The following is a 22,435-nucleotide window of genomic DNA, read 5'->3' as shown; positions in this document are numbered from 1 at the left end:
GGTAGGGAATATGCCGTATAAGAGGATATAGCAAAGGAACCTGCTCTAGATCTGGCAGTCAGGGGAAGCTTTCTTGAGAAGGCTTGATGGAACTGAGATCTGGAAGATAAAGGTAAGGAGAGAAGGGAAGACCTTCCCACCCTGAAAGGCCCCGTGACAGGAGGAAGCACAGTGTGTATGAGGAAATTTGAAAGAAAGTCAGAGGGGCTAGAATAGAAAGAATAAAGAAAAGCAAAGAATAAATTGAGGCTGGAGAGGTCAAAGGGGACCAGCGCATGGGGTGCGATGGGGGGGCTATGGGCTTCCATCTTTACCAGAAGGGCAATGAAAAGCTACTAATGGAAACATTCAAAGACCAGAACAGGTGACGGTGTGAAACTAGGGTAGACTGAGTACTGGCAACGTTCTGAGGAGTGTCATCGTGTTCTGCTGCCACCAAATCCATACCACACCCATCAGATCCAGGATCTAGGCCGGACGGCCCAAGAGCCAGACCCGTTACAGGAGGGCAAGAAACCCCACAGATGCTCTTACCTGGACAACAGGAAATATGTGAATAAAGTCCATCCCCTGGATCTGGTGGGGCTCCAGCTGGTGTGGACATTTCATTCTTGGCAGGACGGAGACAATTTTTTCTGACAGAGCTCTGCTCAGAGAAAAACAACAAGCCAAGAGTGAGGACACACCAAGTGGCTCTTAAGACATCTCTCAAGTCTGGCTGCGACCCAGAGGGATCTGAGGTTTCGCAATACCAGACCATGACCATTTTTCTCCTGATGGCAAATTGAGAAAAATAAGCACAGCTGAGGCTTGTGTGTGTGTAAGGACACAAAACTACCTTCATCCTTAATTCTAAGGTCGTGCTCGTCCTACTTTTTTTTTTTTTTTTTTTGGCGGTACGCGGGCCTCACACTGTTGTGGCCTCTCGCGTTGCGGAGCACAGGCTCCGGGTGCGCAGGCTCAGCGGCCATGGCTCATGGGCCCAGCCGCCCCGCGGCATGTGGGATCTTCCCGGACCGGGGCACGAACCCGTGTCCCCTGCGTCGGCAGGCGGACTCTCAACCACTGCGCCACCAGCGAAGACCTCGTCCTACTTTTTATATTAAAATATTTTGTTTCTTGAAGTTATGGCGATGTTTTTAACATCCTTACATGGTAAAATAAAAAGTTATTAGTGTTGCATATTCTTTTACATTTCACTTAACTGCCCTACTTTTTCCAAGTCTGGAAACCATTAGGTTAAACATTAAAAAAATTGTTCTAAATATCATTTAAGCAACAAATAATTACCAGACTCTGTGCCAGGTGCCAAGAATATTAAGACAAAACATGAGGCCTCATGCTCAAACAAACAAACAAAAAAATGAAGTTCTCTACTCCAATACAAAATATTTTTGAAATAAAAAATAGCCTTTGGGGGCTTCCCTGGTGGCGCAGTGGTGGAGAGTCTGCCTGCTGATGCAGGGGACACGGGTTCGTGCCCCGGTCCGGGAAGATCCCACATGCCGTGGAGCGGCTGGGCCCATGAGCCATGGCCGCTGAGCCTGCGCGTCCGGAGCCTGTGCTCCGCGACGGGAGAGGCCACAGCAGTGTGAGACCTGCGTACTGCAAAAAAAAAAAAAGTAGCCTTTAATTTTTTTTGATACTCTAAAATTAATCTTAGGTTTGGAGGACCCATACGCCCTCACTCTTCCTTCCAGAGAGAAGGTGCTTTTCACTTCTCACGAGGGACACTTGATCTGTCTCCTACACCTTGCTCAGCCTTCTCTTGAAGTGGCTGGAGGAAGAGAGCAGGAGTCAGGCTCCTTGAGGCCCAGACCATCGCCTGCCTCAGTCAGGAGCTGAGCACCCGCCCCGCTGGACGCACAGCTCAGCCCTGGCCTGGGTGGGGCAGTTTAATGGCAGGAGTGATAGAGGGACTTGTGTGCAAGTTCACTTCACCACAGATTTAAATCTTCTCTAACCAGCTGCTATTTGATCTCCAACTGTCTGGTTCCTATTTCTTATACCTTAATCGGATCACATTCAAAAGGAGAGAACAGAGGTTATTTAACGGGTCCGCTAACCCCCAAAGCCATGGTACAAAGCCCAGGAAGCCTGAAAAACAAGTCACAAGCGGTGGCCTTGTGAGGCCATGTGGAGAAATGGGAGCTCTGGCTCAGCCTATGGATAGTTTAGGTTACACCCCATCTAAGACACTAAAAAAAAAAAAAAAATCATAGCTAGTTACAGCAGCTACTGTGGCCTCATCTCCAAGTGTCAGACTTTTCTCTAATAGATGAAGGCCCTGCTGAACAAGGTCACCAGGTTCTTATTAGATGCTTCAAATGCAGTAAGTTTGGGGTCTATCTATCAAAAGTATTTCTTGTTCAAAGAAATCTTGTATACTTTTGTCTTTTTGCAGTTCCATAATCCTTCTCAGGGGACAGACACCCTTAAGACCGACATCTAACTCAGGCCTGGATGAGTACTTACCTTACCTATGGTCCCTTTAGTATGTCTCATGCCCTCACTCTTGGTAGGAACCAAGGTAGCAATCTAGGGACAGAAGCCAAACAGCTCCCAGAGAATGATCCCATGATCCCTGGAGAACATGCTACAAAACCATGTTTATGTCTACAGTAGCTTTACAAGGTGGGACCAAGGTTAAAACTGCCGAGTGGAAACAGTCCCAGTCCCAGCTCCACTGATATCAAGTCCAATATGTTAAGAGAAAAAATTTGGAGAGGGAACACTGATCCCTGCTGCACACATTCACGGAAGGAAGGACTACCCACCTCCCAGGAGAGAAGTACACGGGAGGACATTTTCACTGCAAACAGAAGGGGTGTGTGTGTAATTTATCCAAAACGTCCGAGACGGGGAAGGAAAGTGTCATCTGACTCCCAGCAGCCCCTGCAGGCCCTCCTTTCTGAGCAGCCTGTTCCTAGGACACATGCATCTTCTCTGCCACGAGGTACATGTCCTGCCCCAGTTGAGAAGCCTCTGGTCGTCCAACTCTTCCTGGGGCCCAAATGGGACAGTTTAATAGGAAGGATTGGCAAACCCATTTGGCAACATAGCTAAGGCTCTCTCTCTGATAAGCTTTACTTTTTAATGTGATTTCCATAAGACGCCCATTCCTTGTTCCTTAATTTCTTTTCAACCTGTGAGGGGAAGAGGTGGATGCCTAATTGGCCCTGCTCCCCAGACTCCAAGCTTAGCAAATGAAGATGGTCCCCAGCTCCGGCTTTGCGTCCTTGCTCAGGGCAGGTCTTCACTAGGCATTCACATCTTGGCTCGGCAGGAGGAGAGCGCCCTCTAGTGGCTACAGATCTGTGGGTCTGTGTAGGGTTACTGATTGCCTGCAACCGGTCAGCAGCTTCCAAATCACCATCCAGCCAACCCTCTACCTTCAGACAAGGTTCTCCCTGGCCACTCCTCAGAGACGGCCCACTCTCCCAGTTCATAAGGGCCCTGAGGGAAGGACGCCCAGGGTCATCTCAGGGTTTACAACCCTCTTAAACCCGCTTCCCAAAAACGACTGCCAAGTCTGCAGTGGGGGTGGGGACCGCAGGGAAAGAGGCCGGCTGAGGGGGCAGGAGTCAGGACGTCTTCTTGCGGAAACCTACCAGCCCCCATTCGGCTTCTCCCTGGAGCTCAGAGGAGATCCTCTGACTTGCTGAAAATCAGGGAACACGACAGTCTCAGAGGTCACCAGATGGGCTTCCTAATCTAAGACTCCTCATCTAACAAGCCCACGTTTCATTACAGGTGACAGGCTTGACTCCTTAGCTTTCTGAGTGTTCAGTGCACTGTTTCCTCCTCCACTGCAAACAGTGTGAAAGAGAGTGAATTAAACCAGGGTCTAAACTCCAAGTTCCATCACCTATCATGGAACTTCTGGCAAGCCACCAGGTCCCACTGGTCCAATGATCCCATCATAAAACAAGGGGTAATCCCCCTGTCCTGCCTGTTCAAGGGTTGCTGTGAAGGTAAAATAATAAGATGCATGTGTAAGTGCTCTGCACACAGGTGGCTAGTAAATATGTGCTGTCGAAATGAACCCAGTTAAAAGCCTAAAATCTCATTTATGGACCTCAGAACATAGCACTCTGTGGTAATGGGGTTTTAGGACAGGCTGGGGATAGAGGGTCGAAGCTTATGGAACCCACAAGAAAGAAGGCTCAAGAAGGAGGACAAGGTCCCAACGGAGCCTGGAAGATAACTGTGCCCTGTACACAGGCAAGTGTGCTCCTCAGGGGTGCTGCTGGCCCCCCCCTCACAGCAGCTGGGGTGTGCGGAGGCACTGCAAACACACGGCGGTATTAATCTGATCTGCAAGTAACCAGAAACTTTGTGGGGGGGACCCCAAACACAGAACATATTCCAAAACCAAACAGAAAAGATTTTTGGATAATTCAGGGCCCTATGGCTATGCCATTTCTCCTGCAGATAAGAAAAGACCCAACTGTCTGATGCACTGCTAGGAGTCTGCTGGGTCTTTACAAGTTAACCCTTGTCAACAGCTTTGCCTTCAGTGGTAGTTCATGGCTGTGCACTTAAAAGCTACACATCAAATACTTACCAGGGAACACAATACGCCCTCAATCCCTTATCCAAACCCTTTAGGAGCAGATGTGTTTCAGAAGTCAGAATTCTTTAGATGTTTGTACCTTAGTATACCTAAGGGGCATATACTGTGTATTAGGTACGACCCAGTGAAATCTAGAGCAGCACCCTATAATCAAAGAAATGAATATTTCTGCAGTAAAACATATGAATATTCATATAAATGGGATCCATAAAGACTATGAATAACCTTAAGTCAGTTCAGGTCATGTGTTGCTTCCAAATAAGTTTTGTATCGGCACTTGAAAGAAGAAAAACCCATTTTCAGTGTTCTTTAGATATCAGAAACACAGATAAGGGATTGAGAATCGTAGCCCAGAAGGAATGCAATGGAAAGATATCCCAGAACATTAGGGGTGCCACAGGTGGAAGAAGCAATCAGTTCAAATTGGAACAGAACGAGGCTTCAACCAAGAGCGTACTCAAGAAGACAGTGAATTCATGTTAGTAGACAGACTGATTAAGAAGCTGCCTGGTCTTCATTATAGGTGAAACTACGTGCTTCTCTGTCATCAAGGAAAAAAAAGGCAATCAGAAATGCAAGGGAAAAAAGCCGTATAAACATGAAGCAAATTGCAGTGTGCTTGATTCTCAATGACTTGCACAGACCATCTCCACCTGCTCGGGCCAAATACTTCCGAATCACCCTCAGCTCCTCTCTTACTCACGCTCCAAATCCAATGTCATGAAATCCTGTTGGTTCTACCTTCAGAATAGATCCAGAATGCCACCACTGCTAGCCCACCGTTCAGCGCACCATCATCTCCTGGGAGGATTACTATAATACACTAAAGAATCTCCCTGATTCCCCTTAATTCGGTAATCGGACCAGGGTTCCTTCTTAAACACAGAACAGATTATGTTCCTCCTCTGCTCAAAACCCTCCAAGGACTTCCCATCTCACGCAGAGTAAACCCCAAGTCCTTACTCTGACCCACAAGGCACCGCACCTGATCTGCCCCCGTGACCTCTCTGCGCTGACGTCCTCTGCTCCCCACTCCGCCCTCCACTGCAGGCAAGCTTCTGCTTGGGGCCTTCACGGTGGCAGTTCCCTTTGCCTGGAACCCTCGTCCCTCAAGTCTTAGCTCTAATATCACCCTCTCAACGAGGCCTACACTAACTGAAAACAGCTGCCTCCTGCCCTACGCCCCTCCTCATACCTCTTCCCAGCTTTAATTTTTTTTCACAGCACATATTATTTCGATATATAATTTAGTTATTGATTAAATTAGTTTTTGGTCTGTCTCCCCCAATAGACTATAAGCTCCATGAGGGCAGGACATTTTTCATTAATGTATCCAGAACAATGCCTGACTGTTCAGTAAATGTAGGAGTTTGATATTTACTGAGTCTATGAATAAATGAAAACAGATCGCTTTTGGCTATGATACATTGAATATTCTCCTTTAAACAGCACGATTATGGTCCAAAAGATTACAGTTCCTTCTTTCTGACCCCATCACAATTCTCAGTTCTTATTGTAAATCCTGTTTATAGATTTGCTTTTAGAAGTTACCTGTAGATAAAGCACGGACAATTTAACTGCTACTATGGAAGAGACTATAAATATTATATGCTAAACATTATAAAAGTGATGTCATGATGGTACATGGAGGCTGAAGGATAGAAGGAAAGATAGAGATACTAAAATGTTTACTCAGTTAGGACCTAGGAGAAACCACCTTATGTTAGTGGGTCAAGAAACAGAAGCTTAAGTAGATTCAAATTATGCAGGTGATCACAGAAAAACCAGAAAACAATTAAAAGAGTGGAAGATGGAAGACAAAGGGGATGTAGTGAGTGGTACAGGTGAGCCAACTGCCTCCTCTCATTAGACTTGAATGAAACAGACTGTATACATTGTTGGAGATGTATTAGTGACCACTCTGAAGAATCTAAAACCTGGACAGCCAAGGATGACTGTTTCCAGGGAATAAAACTGGGGTGTAAAATAGGAAGGACGAGAGACATCAGCTGTATGTTTTGCTCCCTTTGGTAGTATTTGAATTTTTTTTTTTTAATCTTCAAGTATGTAACACCTAAATAAAAACAAACAAAAGAACAAGAATACCATCTACCTCTGGATTGAGCTGGACCAACAGGGAGCAGAGCCACACGCCTGTACTCCATCGTACCCTCCCAGTGGAGGACTTTTCATTGCGGATCGCTGGACATGAGGCCACAGCCCCACACAGGTGTTAGGACAGAGAGCCCACTACTCATGGCCGGGCACCGATGACAGTATCTCTGTGTCAAACAGCATGTCCTCCTTAACAAGGAGCCAAGAGACGCCTTTTGGTCTTAGTGTTAAGAATTTTGGTGATTCACAGGGACTTATTTTTCTTCTACTGTATGGAAACTGTATATTGGGTAATTTAGCATGTTTTTTTCTTTTTTTCGCAGTCAAATCTGTGTCCCACCTTTGGAAAAACAGGGCCTTTATGGCCCCTCACAGGTGTGTCCCTTATCCTCAACTCTGCCTTTTGTTTCCTTTTTTTTTTCCTTTTGCTTTGCTTCACTTTTCCAGTATTACTGCTCCCCATGCGTGTTTGTAAACTATCTTTAATCCATTTAGGGGAGGATAAGGCTTCAGAAAAATGAGGAAGTAAGTCACAGAATCATACAGATCTGAGATCACAAACCCTCCTTCCTACAGAAAAGAGAACTAAGGTTTGCCCAAGGTCACATGGCTGCCCAGGGCAGGGCTGAGCAGAACTGGGGATCCCAATGGTCTCATGAAATCACCAAGCCCCTGCTGAGCTACGGACGACCAGCCAGGGCACCCTCCCGTGACACCTCCAGCGAGGAGCCCAGGCTGCCTTTTCTCGATGGCAGGCAAAGTGGGGCTCTGCCTTACCCAGGGGCAACGGGGAGGGAAAGAGTCCCCTTCTCCCACCTATTCAACTTCCATCCACATTCACTGCCTTTGGCAAGAGATACGTGAGCAGTCGACAGAAACTGTGATCAAGGAAAAGCATCAGAAATAGCCTATATAACATCAGAGTAACATTAGGTGACTCTCATATGTTAGCTGTGTGACCTTGGCTTCTTTCAGCCTATAGGTAAACCGTCTAACACAACTTCTGGCACATAGCACACGCTCAAGAGTTAGCTCTTTTCTCCCCCTTCAGCCTCTTCCATGGAAAGCCGGGTAACTTACATTTTCTGACCTATTGTAGAGTTCTCCTGAAAGAGCAAATCCACATCCACATCAAAGTTGCAAGTGGTGATGCACCAGGTCATTCCTCCTACCACCTGAAAGACACAAAAAGATACCTATTTTCTCTTCCTAGTTTGGGAAGAGGGGAAGAAGTGGAAGGTAGATAAAATATAAATCGTTTTTATATACAAAATGGGGTACCCTCAGAGAGATAATACATGTCCTGACTCCATCCACGACAATTCACCTACACAGCACTGCTGAACACTGTAAAGCTTTCTGCAAAGACGGGAACGGTCTGTATCTGCACTGTTCAGTACACTGCTGCTAGCCACATGCAGTTACTGAGCACTGGACTCATGGCCGGTGGACTGAGAAGCTGACTTCTATCACTAAACGGACCTATGATGCATAGATCCTCTTTGTACTGATGGCACAGACATTCACTCTCAGCTGGGTGAAGTCTTAATCCAATTATAGACAAGTGCCAGACTGCAGAGGAATTATGTATTTTATGGACCAGATATGTGGGTAACAAGGGTGACATTCTGTGACTCATTACTTAATTTCCATGCATCTCATTTTTTTCTACTACCTAAAGGAGATGAGAAACCTTGCTCTAGTTTTGTCAGGGGATTTCTTGGAGATGCAGATGAGACTAAGGCTACAAATCCATTCTGAAACAAAACGTTTTTAGACACAGCCTGATGTTAGAAAAGAACAACAGTGAATCTTATCCCTGGCTATGCTGTAGACTCATGTGAGATGCATAATAAAATACAGATTACAGTGCCCAGCCCAGACCTAACAAACCAGAATTTCAATGGCTGAGGCCTAGATATCTGTATCACAAAAGAATCTGTGATGTGCAGCCAGGGCCGTGGCCCACTGGAGGACTCAACGCTTTCTTCCACCAGGAAGCTTTCCTGGCCTGCCCCAACTGATCTGAATGCTTCATTTCTGTGCATAGTTCACTGTGGCATTTACTGAATTGTGCCCTTTAGTCTACGCACGATGTTTTACTGGCCTCTCTCCCCTACTCTTTAGAAGTCAGGCTCTTTGGGTAGAAGGCCTTTGTTCTTATCCTTGTGCCCTCAACACCTACTACCATGCCTTGTGCATAAGAACTGTTCAAGGTTCTGCTAAATTAAATGACTTCATCCCATAGCGATTTCTTCCTCCTCTAAACCCAGCGTTTACCACCCACAGAATACCTGGCAATTGTCTGTGAGCGCCCCGACTTGGGATAGCTCCCTATTACCTCAAATTATTTTATCTTACATAAACTTTATCTCCCCACCCAAGCTTTAAGTTCCTTGAAAGAAGGAACTATTTATTTTGCTTATCTGTATAGCTCAAAGCTTCGTGCACAGAAAGGACTTCAAGATGTAGTTACGGATACATGATTATTTTCTTTTAATAGGAAATTTGAACACTTCCATGATGAATCTGAATCCAGGAGAAATGGCAACAAGGACGTAGAGAAAGTAAAAACACAACCTCTTCCTCCTTTCCACGGTAAACCATGCCGTCCTGACAAAAACTAGCCTAACGCTTAGAAAGACTTCGTCTTACCTTGTCAAAAGGTGACAAGCCTTTAATTCTTGCCCTGAAATACCCAGCTGCCACCAACAGCTCCAGAATCTCAGTCAACTTGACGTTTTGTTCTTCATCTTCTCTTGTTTCTACCTAAAACGAAAGCAAAAGGCTGGTAAAAGCTACCTTGGATAAAGGAACACCAGGTATATTTCCGATGCCACAATCTCATTGCCAAGGAGCAGGTGACATTGGCTGTATCATGGCATTCATGCCACAGCGTGGGGACACAGTGCTGCCAGAGTCACACAGAACAGGGTCCCTGGTCCTAACCTGCTGTTCATCGTCTTAGGTGGTGGTGGTGGGGGGGGGGGGCGAGAAGACGCGCACAGGTGGTATGGACTGTTCATCAGGTGTGAAGGAATCCAGGGAAAGGAAGATTCCAGCCCATTACCACCCTGTTCTCTAACATGTGACTTGTATGGCAGGCTTCTCGACTGGATTATAAACTCCTTTCAGACGGAACAGGTAGTCTGTTTTGTTTAAGTTTATACTCACCTTGGTCCTAGAAGTTACTGACAAGAGGGGCAAGAACAAAGAATTCAAACATGTGTCTCCATCTGCACTTTGATCTCTACAGCAAATATAAGGAAGGCTTTCAACCCAGATATATTACGGGCAGATTACTACCACATAACAGGATTGCCTTAAAAATAAAAAATTCACTTAATACATTTAAATGAGGATTTTATTTAAATGATTTTAATTAATATCCTACCTCTGCTCTCAGGTTGTTTATCTACAAGTTCAATATATCTAAATATTCCAGTACTTTTGCCTCCATTTACTTTCCTGAACTGTACCTTTCCTGACTTCCATTATTGCAGAAAATAAAAAACTACTACCTCTCTACAGAAAACAATGCCAAGGTACCCTGGTTTAAATCCTCATACCCACTCTGACTACTCCCTTACCCAACAATGCCTGCTAAATCTTCCTTAACTACGCAGCTCACATTGATCCTCCCTTCCCTTTTCTTTGCACATTATGCCAGGACTATGGCAACTGCCTCTCAATCTTCCTTCCCCGTTAATTTGTCTTGCTCATTCCTTCCGAAATCACAGCTTTCTCATCATCCCTCTTCAGCTCGGCCCCCAGCCCTCATCATTAAGGCATCATTCACTGTCTAGCAGATAAATTCCATACGTCTTGGTTTGGCATTCAGATCTTGGGCTGCAACCTATCTTTTCAGCTTCATCCTTTACCTCCTGCCAAAACAATACAGACACGGCTGTGGCCAAGCTAAACAAGCCCTGTTCACTCTCATTCCTTCACGGCTCTCCTGATATTCTCTAACCACCCAGACACCACCTTCAACCCCTAGCTCCTATTCAGTGTCAACCCTACAGCCTAAAGTGGTCACTCCTCTGCATTTCTATTTTATTTATAGTCCGTCATTCATACAATTATCAACCTCTTCTGAGTGAGATGTCTGGTGTTAATGGACACACCAGTCTCTCCAAATAGACTATTAGCTGGTTCAGGGGAGGACCCATATATTCCATATATTATCCACCCACGTTTACTCCTCTGTTCTGAACAGCATTAGGCCCCAAGAACACTCTTGTTAAGTATGGAATGACATGCTCAAACATTACATAAAGTGCATGGCCTAAGCCAGTCCCGTATTAACAAAATGTTTTCATAGTCGTGACACTGATAATGGAAATTCAAGTTTATTTTAAAGGACAAACTGCCAGGAGAAGGGGCACACATGTAGGGCTTCCCTGGTGGCGCGGTGGTTGAGAGTCCGCCTGCCGATGCAGGGGACACGACTTCGTCCTGCCCCAGTCCGGGAAAATCCCACATGCCGCGGAGCAGCTGGGCCCGTGAGCCATGGCCGCTGAGCCTGCGCATCCGGAGCCTGCGCTCCGCAATGGGAGAGGCCACAGCAGTGAGAGGCCCGTGTACCGCAAAAAAAAAAAAAAAAAAAAAAAAAGAAGGAGCACACAGCTGGACATGGAACTATTCACGTGACTGTTTAATCTCTTGCAGTGTGTGGTGATGGAAGAGACAGCCTTGCAACACTGCTCAGTTTACTTCCCTCTCAAAGGACCCTGGTCTGGCCTATCAAAGATTCTGAAGGTTAGCATTCACTAATTCCTAGGAGACATGCAAAAGTAAATATTAATTATTCACACATTCTCTTCCTTGGCAAAAGATCTGTGATGATTGAGAACCATCTACAAGTCAAGAGACACAAAGAGAAGAGAAAATAAAGAATAGTTATGGTTCATAAAAATAGTATAGAAAAGGAAAATGGATGATATAAGTATTTTCTTAAAACTCCCGGGATGTAAAACAGGAACCCTTCATTCGTTCAATCGTTTATCATGAAAACGCTTCCAAGAAGAGGACAAGACATCTGGGGAAGGGCATCCCTGCCTCAGCCTGCACCTAATGAGCACCCACTGCCCACACCATGGCAGGTGCCTGGCCCATGCTTCCCATCCACTTATCCCACGAATGGAGAAGTGTACTTTTGCAATGCACCCTGCGAAGTAACTTTTAGCACGAGACAATGAATGGAGAATGTTAAAAGGACTCCAAATTCAATTCACAGATTAACACTAAAACAAAATGCAAAAGGGTCACTGGCTAATGTGCAGGGAATGAAAGAACATCCTCTCTTTAAGCCATAAAAAGTCACCAGGCTGGGTAATACACCCCATTGTTAAAACTAAAATTCTGATAAAGATGAATGCTGTGAGCTCTTAAACCAGGCACACTAAATTATCAGTTGTCTGATACTGGAGTTCACATAAGCTGGAAGGCAGGGCCACGTCTAACTATATCTCTATCCTTCACATACATACAATAAAGGGCTTACAAAATTGAATTTAATGAATTAACCGGACTAGTGACAGCTTAATGACATATTCATATGTACTGGTCTTTGAACGAAGTGATAATAATTGGATTTTTATATTCACCCTGTTTTCCTCCCAATTGCCAGGAACTTGGAAAAGTGACAAATTAGACCCAGTTTCCTGACAGTGAAGGGTTAAACAAAGAACAAACAGGGGCAAGTTGTTTTTTATTTTAGAAAGACTCTACTGGTAGTACAGTGGGACAATGAAAACGTCAGAAAACTTGCTAGGTTTTCTGGAGATAACAAAATGCATTTGCATTCTGGGCACACACACTGACAGCTTAAGTCTGTCCTTCCATTAGTACACCTCCAGCTTTTATGCACAGAACAGTGATCCCTCAATTAGTGGTACTAGTGGGATTTAAGAACTAAGGATGCGGGGAGAGGGGAAAAGAAGCAAGATTGGCCACAGGCAGCTAAGTGTGAAGGGACCACGCACCATGTCAAGGAATCAGTCCCTCTGACAAATGCCTGCTTCCGAACCCTAGAAAGGGGACAGAGGTGCAGCGTGGATTCCATTTCTTTCAGGAATCTAGTAAACTAGACTAGCTTTTGAGCAAATCAATTGGAATAGAGGACAGATGCAAACCACCTATGCAAACCACCTAGCTAAGTGATATCTGCAGCCAAAAGGAAATGCACTTTTCCTCTCCTTCCAGGTAATGTGTATGTAAATACAGAAACCGTTGATCATCCTGTCCCTCAGGACCAAGTGAGTACTTAATAACAAACACCTCCCTTCTGGAGAAGCAGCGACGGTTTCCGCCCGGCCACTCCGCACGGCTCCCAAACTTCCTCCCGCCGGCCCGGCGGGGCGTGGGGACAAATGCAGGGCGGCATTCCCTCCCGATACCAAGGCGGCGGGTGCCGGCCGCCAGGACCCCGTGGGCCCGGGGAGTTGGCGGCCGGCGCCACAAGGTCACCGCCCTTTGCACAACCCGAGCCCGGACCGTCCCAGCGCGCGTCTCGTGACTACTGGGCGCAGCACCCCCTGTCCTCGAGGCGAGCCGAGCGGCGCCGGGGATCGCGGGGCACTGCCGGGGGAAGCCGGAGAGGTGGGACCCCAGGCCCCGCGGGGCCTGGTTCTGCGTCGGCGCAGGTATCGGTTTGGGAAGGCTCCCTCCGTCCCGGGAGACCCGGCACCGGCTGAAGTTTGTCCCCGCCCACGCCCACACTTGCTCGGCCCCCAGCGGACAGGGCCGGTGCTCCCGGCGGCGGACACACCTGAGAGAGGGGGCGGGGCGCCCTAATCGCAGCCGGCCCCGTGGGCTTGGCCCTCTTTCGGAAACCCGGACGTGTCAGGGCGGGAGCGGGGTTCCTTACCTCCGGGAGACCCTGGCCTTCCGGCCCCTTGGGCAACCCCATGATCTCGTCGGACTGCCGTGCAGCGGCAGCAAAGCCCGCGGAGCGTCCGGAGGAAGCTGTCCCCAGCCCCGAAGCTGCTACCGGGGTGGAGTGCAAAGCGGTAACTTCCTCCCGCCGCAGCCGCTGCCGCCGCCGCCGCCGCCGCCGCCGGCCGGGAGCTCCCTAGCCCGGCGGAGCATGCGCGTTGGGGCGGGAGCGCTGCGCGACTGCGCCTGCGCGAGGGCAGGTCCGGGAGAGGTCCGGACTCGATCTGGAGCGTGAGCTGCAGTCCAGGCTGGCTGCCGAGTTCCAGGTTCTGCGGAGCTTCGCGCCGGGGCTCTGCATTTTCCTCGAGGTGCTTTATAAAAGGAATTATTCTTCTATCTTGGGGAAATTTTGCATCCTGGGTCCCGTCTCTGCTTCTCACGGGCATCAGATGCCCCAAGTGGGTTCGGTCCTCTCCGCGAGCTGGACTTCGGAAGCCCGCTTGCTTCCGGGTCAAGCCTTGAGCACTGATGAGCTTGGCGATTCAGACCCGGCTCGTTGTGGCTCAGAATCGGGGTGTCCCATGATTAACGCGCACTTGGGCAAACTTCTTGATATACGGACCAGGGAACCGAGTACCCGAAGAAGGATTCTTCAGGTCGCTGCCTCCCCAGTGTCCGAGCCAGTGCAGCGTGTTCCCCGGGAACTCACCCCCACCATCCCCAGTTTCGGGTTCTTCCTGAGGAGAAGGTCATCTCTGAGAACGCGACTCCGGTATTGACGTCATTTTAGCTACATCATTTACCTGAAGCACCCCTTGTCTGTTCCAGAGGATGGCAACTATGTAAAGGAGTGGAGTCCCTAGCCACAAGCCCCTCGCACCCGCTCCATAATGGGCTTCTCCAGCCCTTTTTGTTGAAGCGATGAAGAAAGAGGTGACATGTGAAAACTTTTCTGTAGGGAAGATCCTTCCCTCTGTGAGTATGTAGGGTGGGGCGGGGGGAGGGGGCAGAGCGAGGAGTGTGAGGCTATGAGCCCCTTGAGATCAAAGAGGTTGTGTGTGTTTTCCTCTCTGCATCCCCAGCATCTTAAAAAGTAGGTACTCAGTTAATGTGTGTCCTTGAAGAAATTCTTTGTGCCTTTTGTACTCCTCCTCGAGTTTATCCTGACAGAACAGAGATTACTCTGGAACCAGAGTATACAAATTGTTGGAAGCATCCTAAGAATGACCATTTCCTTCTAAAATGTAGTTGGTAAATATTGCTAACAGTATTTAGCAGTAATTTGAATATGCAAATTAAGGTGCTATGAGAACTCTCTTGACTGTGTTGTGTGATATTTTGCTCTCACCCATTGTGAAGCCAGTGAAACTCAGTGTCTAAGGTGCCCACACTCGTAACTTCCCAGATGTGTTATCTTTGTAATCTTAAAATTGTCCTTCCTTGAGATGGTATAGGATGAGGGGAACTAAAGGTGGATAATTTGTAGCCATTGTTGAATGACCAGACAGGTGTTGATGCCTAGGGAACCGGTAGCACAATCTCACATAGCAGCAAGCCTAAATAGCTGTATTTAAAGTACCTTGGGGAATAGGGCCTGGAGAATAATAGGACTCAGGTAGGCCACACTGGACTTCCCTGTTGTAAATGACTTTGCAATGTTTTAAATAAACATGAGCAGCTATCTTTCCCAGTAAGAAACCATCCTGTCTGTGTAGGGTGACAGTAGCAGAGTCAGGGTGGCAGCATGCCTTTTTTTTTTTTTTTTTAAAGATCCAGCAGGGGGTCTTCCCTGGTGGTGCAGTGCTTAAGAATCCTCCTGCCAATGTAGGGGACATGTGTTTGAGCCCTGGTCTGGGAAGATCCCACATGCCTCAGAGCAACTAAGCCTGTGCACCACAACTACTGAGCCTACGCTCTAGAGCCTGCAAGCCACAACTACTCAGCCTGCGCCCCACAACTACTAAAGTCCATGCACCTAGAGCCTGTGCTCCACAACAAGAGAAGCCACCGCAATGAAAAGCCTACACATTGCAACGAAGAGTAGCCCCTGCTCGCCACAACTAGAAAAATCCCGTGCGCAGCAATGAAGACCCAACACAGCCAAAAATAAAATAAATAAGTAAATTTGTATTAAAAAAAATCCAGCAAAATAGCCATGGCAACAATCAAGAAAGCTTGAGTAGGACCCCAGTGTTCATTGCAGCACTATTTACAATAGCCAGGACATGGAAGCAACCTTAATGTCCATCAACAGAAGAATGGATAAAGAAGATGTGGTACATATATACAATGGAATATTACTCAGCCATAAAAAGGAATGAAATTGTGCAATTTGCAGAGATGTGGATGGACCTAGAGACTGTCATACAGAGTGAAGTAAGTCAGAAAGAGAAAAATATACTATAATATCACTTATATGTGGAATCTAGAAAAATGATACAGGTGAACTTATTTGTGAAGCAGAAATAGAGACACAGAGGTAAGGAACAGATGTATGGATACCAGGGGAGGTGGGATGAATTGGGAGATTGGAAGTGACATATATACACTACTATGTATAAAATAGATAACTAATGAGAGCCTACTGTATACCACACAGAACTCTACTCAGTGCTCTGTGGTAACCTAAATGGGAAGGAAATCCAAAAAAGAGCGGATATATGTATACGTATGGCTGATTCACTTTTCTGTACAGCAGAAACTAACACAACATTGTAAAGCAACTATACCCCAATAAAAAATAATAAAAAAAGAAAAAATAAAAAGAAAGCTTGAGTAGGGACTTCCCTGGTGGTCCAGTGGTTAAGAATCCACCTCCCAATGCAGGGGACGCAGGTTCGATCCCTGGTCAGGGGTAAGATCCCATATGCCATGGGGCAACTAAGCCCCTGTGCCAAAACTACTGAGCCCACACGCCACTACGGAGCCCACGTGCTCTGGAGCCCATGCACCACAACTAGAGAGAACCCTGCACACTGCAACAAAGAGCCCGTGCATCGCAACAAAGATCCCACGTGCCACAACTAAGACCCAATACAGCCAAAAATAAATAAATTAATAAATTAAATAAACATGAAAAAAAAGAAAGAGCATCTCATCACAAGAAAAACAATTAAAAAAGAAAGAACGTTTGAGTAGCCCAAACCTTCTCTAAGGTTTGCCTTAGAGAAGACCTCAAACAGATAATATCAGAAGAGGAGGTTTGTGAGGGCTCAGATAAATGCATCTCTCCCCTTCTTCTGGCTCAGGGTACCCATACACACATTTTATCTCCCTAGTGGGGTATTTGGGGATTAAGGATCAGTCTGTCCCTCCTCTGCACATCCAGTACGGAGATGTGTGATGTTCTTCTAAGTGCAAGATTCTCGGGAACTCCACAGATACTTTCCTTTTCCAGGTAAAAAGTTGCTATAGTAAAGAGCTTCCTGTTAGGATCACCTTTATCCTGGGTGACAGTTTTACAAAGCCTCAGTCATTCTGTCCTCATGTTTCTCCCAGCTCTTCCACTCCAGGGCTCTTACTGTAACCAAGAAGGGGAATTGTGAAGTCTTGAAGCAGGAAGTTAGACAGCAACTGTGGGTGTTTAGAAAAGTAGAGCGATACAATTTAGGGCACATAGCATGTTATTGGCAGTGCTTGGACTAGAGCCCCAAATTTCTGGTTCACAGTATCCTTTTATCCTTCCATCATCCATCCATCCATCCAACAAATACTCCTGAGTTCCTTTACGTCAGTGGCTCTCAAACTAGGCTGCACCTTGGAATCACCAAGGGGGTTTTAAAAGGTACCAGTGCCTTGAATTCTAGCCCCAGAGATTCTGGTTTAATTGATCTGGAAAGAAGCATGAATACTGAATTTTTTCCCTTGGAATATATTGTTTATCTATAAAGCAATACAGGTATATGTACGTGGGCAACACAGTAGTAACTACAGTGACTACATTATTATTGTTTCTTTATCAATTACAGTGGCATACAAAATTTAAGATTCCTAAACAAACTAAGAGTCTTTAAGTTAAATGAGTTCTTCCTGAAAATTCTTAGTTGTATGCTGATCTATTCTCATGCAGTAAAGTTTTACAACACACTACCCTGTATTTAGCATGTCACATTTCTATAGTAAAAAATAGAGGCACAGATGATACAAGCAAACCTAACCCTCCTCTGCTTCTGGACACAACCCAGCACACACACACACGGAAACACACACACTTGGATGAGTTCTTCTAGTGCATTTTCCCAAACGTGGTAGTTTTATTAAAGAATTCCAACAATTTCCATAATTTTCACAACCACACTCTATTCACTGCCTTACAAAGGACTTGATGAGGATCCAGCTACACAGCAATGAATAAATGCTTGAGAACATCTCTTACATTCTGTATCTCCTGCAGAAAATGATATCTAACATTTTCTTGGTAAAATGATTGGGGAGGCAGGTGGATTTTTAAAGCTTCACAGGTGATTTTGATGAGCGGCCAATTTGACAACCACTCTCTCTGTGCCAAGGACTCGTTCCTGGTGCTGGAGATACTGCAGTTAGCAAACCAGACAAGATGATGACAGAAATTAAACATGTGAATTAATAAGATAGTATTGGAGTTTAAGAAAAAAAAATGTCGTGAAGAACCTAGGGGTAAGACAGGAATAAAGACACAGACCTACTAGAGAATGGACTTGAGGATATGGGGAGGGGGAAGGGTAAGCTGTGACAAAGCGAGAGTGGCATGGACATATATACACTACCAAACGTAAAATAGATAGCTAGTGGGAAGCAGCCGCATAGCACAGGGAGATCAGCTCGGTGCTTTGTGACCACCTAGGGGGGTGGGATAGGGAGGGTGGGAGGGAGGGAGACGCAAGAGGGAAGAGATATGGGAACATATGTATATGTGTAACTGATTCACTTTGTTATAAAGCAGAAACTAACACACCATTGTAAAGCAATTATACTCCAATAAAGATGTAAAAGAAAAAGATAGTATTGGATACAAATATGTGTTCTTCACGAAAAAGAAACAGTGTAATGTGATAGGGAATATTTGGAGTCAGAGGCTTTTTTAGATCTGTCATCATGTACATCTTTTAGATGAAGGGGGTAGTATAGGGCTTTCAGGTGCCATTTGAAGGGAGACCCAAATCTTAAGAAGGTTCCATGGGAAGATCTCCTTCCAGGCAGAAGGAGCATCTAGGGTGTTCTGGACAACCTCTCTTTGCCCCTCCAGACCCACTCTTACCCCTCTCGCCTTGCTTGCCGCTATACAAAGCTGGCCAGTAAGGGTCCATCAGCAGGACTTGGAGTACGGGTGCCTAGGATGTGAGGATCTGGAGTGTCGATCCTGGGGTGGCAAGTTCTGGGGTGTGGGACCTGGAAAGTAGGGTATCAATAGTAATTTGACAAACTGTATCAAGAACTTACAACATATCCTTGGACGTGATACTTCCATTCTTAGGACTTACGCACAAAGATCTTCATCATGATGTTATTTACGAGAGGAAAACCTGGAAACTATGTAAATAGCCCATGAAAAGGGAATGGGTAAATACATCAGAGTATGTCCTTTTGGTGCAACATCATGTTGCCTGTAAAAAACGTTCACTGCAGCAGGCCAGGAAAGAAAAGGGTAAGAGATGAGGCTATATAAATATTAGCAATGTCTGCCTGTCAAAAACTCATTAAAACATTTAAAAGGCAAACTGGAAAACTATTCATTACCAGTGGCAAGAGTTCTTGCAAATGAGGAAGAAAAGTTTAATAGAAAAATGAGCCAAAGACTTGAATAGGGAATTACTCAAAGGAATTGTCACTGTATATATGAAAAATATTCTCAGCCTCACGTGAGTTATAACCTTTGCACGGAAGTCATAATTAATGTTTTGAGGACATTGAACTAATGCCATAACACTCCCTCATCATTAAGGTTTTGCAAGGGTTTTGGAGGGCAATTTGGCAAAGTTAATTTGTTACCAAATATCCATTGAGTGCCTACTGTGTGCCAGGCAGGGAGAAGGGTTCTCAGTGGGGTTGGAAGTTGTGATTCAGCACCCAAGGGGCATGTGCAGTTTTCACAGTGACTGAGAGTCATTACCAACAATTTAGCACCCAGCCATTGTGGATGTCAAGTTTCCTGTATTGAATTTGAGTCATAAGAATTGCTTTGGCTGGACAAAGTGAGAGAGTGACATGGACATGTATACACTACCAAACGTAAAATAGATAGCAAGTGGGAAGCAGCCTCATAGCACAGGGAGATCAGCTCGGTGCTTTGTGACCACCTAGATGGGTGGGATAGGGAGGGTGGGAGGGAGGGAGATGCAAGAGGGAAGAGATATGGGAACATATGTATATGTATAACTGATTCACTTTGTTATAAAGCAGAAACTAACACACTGTTGTAAAGCAATTATACTCCAATAAAGATGTAAAAAGAAAAAAATCAAGTAATGTTTTGAAAATTGAAAAAAAAAAAAAAGAATTGCTTTGGCTGGAGGAATGAGGGAAGATACGAGACTGTGCCAGTTCTGGGTGGGGAGGCTAAGAGCCCTTCTGTTCATTCCAACCGTTATGAGAACACACCCAGGCAGCCACGGCTCCCTCTGCCTGGGTCCCTCCATGAGAAACAGAGAAGGGAGAAGACCTGAGACCCAGCCCAGCCAGCCCCATGAGTGGGGTATCAGTGTGAGCACTGAGATTTGGCGGTTGTTTGCTGACATCATCATCACAGCGTAGTCTGACTAATGCACCACACAAGGGAGAATTGTCTCTCCAGATGCCACAAGCACCCCCAAACCTCTGACGGAAAAACACTGGGTACAGTAAGTGAACAAAATGGAGCTGTGAGATGAACGTGCACAGAAAAATAATACATCAAAATAATACAACAAAAATAATACAGACTAATACGACGAAAAGTAATCACATCAAAGATACGTGACTGCAGGTGAAATACGTGCCATTCATGGCAGGTTGAAAGGTGGGATGAGAAGGACGAATGGCTTTGAGTGGGAAGTCAGTGAGATTTTCTCCAGGGATATCCATTTAAGAGCTGGGGTGGAGTAAGAGACACCGCAGGGGAAAGCGTTTGGGGCTGAGGGATGTGCGCGGGCAGAGCAGAGGGTACCTGGGTGAGCCTGAGGGACTGGACTTCAGAGAGCGGGAGGTGGAGGGGCCCCGCCCACGCAGGGCCTTGAGGGCCCCACCCCCCCGCCCAAGGTGTTCGGATTTCACCTAAGCACAAGGACAGCGATCAGAGAGCTTGAAGAAAAAGTATTTCATAAACACGTTCGTCTTGTCCCTGGAGTCAGTTCAGCCCTTGGTTCACAGAAATGGACTTTGGGTTTCAAATGTCCCCCAGTGACAAGATTGCTCATGTAAAACTCCTACTACTGTTCATGTTATGGGGACTCAGTAAACAGCAACAGCCTAAACCCAGCCCTTACACCGTCTGGAAACGGTAGGGGAGGAAACAATTGACTCAGGAAATGTATTTCTAAATAAAGTGCATTTATGTAACGTTATCCAAGGAACCACAGTTCCATCAAGTTTCTTTGTGAAGCTAAATGAAAAAGGTCCAAAATTACTTTAGAAGAGAGACCAAAAAATGATGTTTTCCTGGATCAGTAGGAGAGACTTCTTAAATAGTCTTAAATAAAGACATATTATGCTTTCATTATCTTGAAATCAAATAAAATGGAAATAATTTACTAGTAAGATTTACAATTATGTTGTAGATTTCTGAAATGTTCTCCTAAGACCCTTCCCGTTTCTTGGCAAAGACAAATGATTGCTGCAGTGTTTCTGGATTATTTGATTGGATTTGTTAAAACAACAAAACTGCTCTATTTACTCTACCTGCAAACAATGACATGGAAGTCGTCAGCTTATAAGATTGACATTTAAATAATCTAAAATTAGAAAACATCATCCTAAAAATTTTAATTCTAACAGGCTTCTTTTTGAAACCCTTACTTAATAGCAATAAAAGTAAGAGAAAAAGAAATCAGAATTAAATTAGTAGAGAGAGAAAAAATCATCTTGTTGCAGTTCTGGATCCTCAAAATTGGACTCATCACAAGGTGGGATCAACTTGGAAGGTAAGTCACTTCTGTTCTCAGGCTCTGTGGATAGAGGGCTGAATCCAGTGCTGCGGGTAGTGACATTTCTTGTTGAGAGTAGAGGATGTGATGGACCGGCAAAGACCCTCAACAGAGAAAACGCCTGGGGAGTTTCCTCCCCACTTTCCAGCTGCAGGACAGAGGATCCTCTTTTCAAGAACTACACATGTGGACAAGGAGGTGTGCAGGAGATTGTTCATGGCAAGCTTTTTTTTTTTTTTGCGGTACGCGGGCCTCTCACTGTTGTGGCCCCTCCCGTCGCAGAGCACAGGCTTCAGACATGCAGGCTCAGCGGCCAAGGCTCACGGGCCCAGCCGCTCCGCGGCATGTGGGATCTTCCAGGACCGGGACACGAACCCATGCCCCCTGCATTGGCAGGCGTACTCTCAACCACTGCGCCACCAGGGAAGCCCATGGCAAGCATTTTTTGAGATAGAAAAATACAATGACCTAAATATTCATCAAACGAAGGATGGATATATATAATATATATATATATATATATATATATATATATATATATATAAAATTTGGGATATCTCCCTGGTTTAATACCCAGGGGTGAAAATGAACTAGAGTTATGTGTTTGAAGATGGATAATTGTGAAACATATAAAGTTGAATTTTTAAGAAAAGCAACATTCATAAGGATTTGCTAAGTTTACACACATTCAAAATAATATTAGTCAATGCTTCTGGATACATAAATATGTAGTAAAAGTGTGAAAGCCTGCCTGGGAATTATGCTCATG

General features: G+C 45.6%; 1 protein-coding gene and 1 long non-coding RNA gene across 4 annotated transcripts in view; one reads left to right on the top strand and one right to left on the bottom strand.

Moving 5' to 3' along the window:
* The window catches only part of CCDC93 (CCC complex scaffolding subunit CCDC93), an 86,626-nt gene extending 72,844 nt beyond the window's left edge, over positions 1 to 13,782 (bottom strand). For 2 of the 3 annotated variants that reach the window (XM_027082594.1, XM_027082593.1), the window contains exons 1-4: positions 13,563 to 13,714; positions 9,347 to 9,460; positions 7,772 to 7,866; positions 535 to 646 (exon numbers count right to left, since the gene is read on the bottom strand). In XM_027082594.1, coding sequence (XP_026938395.1) covers positions 535 to 646; positions 7,772 to 7,866; positions 9,347 to 9,460; positions 13,563 to 13,604 — 363 coding nt within the window. In that variant the 5' untranslated portion in view covers positions 13,605 to 13,714. Of the gene's footprint in view, positions 1 to 534; positions 647 to 7,771; positions 7,867 to 9,346; positions 9,461 to 13,562 lie in introns of all 3 variants that reach the window. The other variant, XM_027082595.1, reaches the window with a different exon arrangement.
* Positions 13,783 to 13,890: 108 nt separating this feature from the next.
* Positions 13,891 to 22,435, top strand: part of LOC113607320 (uncharacterized) — a 33,880-nt gene continuing 25,335 nt past the window's right edge. The window contains exon 1 of the long non-coding RNA XR_003427876.1: positions 13,891 to 14,545. This is a non-coding gene — a long non-coding RNA (uncharacterized LOC113607320). The remainder of the gene's footprint in view (positions 14,546 to 22,435) is intronic.

Source organism: Aethalodelphis obliquidens, unplaced genomic scaffold (assembly GCF_003676395.1).
Source record: "Aethalodelphis obliquidens isolate GAN/ISIS:26980383/991018 unplaced genomic scaffold, ASM367639v1 scaffold47, whole genome shotgun sequence".
Lineage (NCBI taxonomy): Eukaryota > Metazoa > Chordata > Mammalia > Artiodactyla > Delphinidae > Aethalodelphis > Aethalodelphis obliquidens.
The sequence above is the reverse complement of the archived record's forward strand: the minus strand, read 5'-3'. Positions and strand labels throughout refer to the sequence as shown.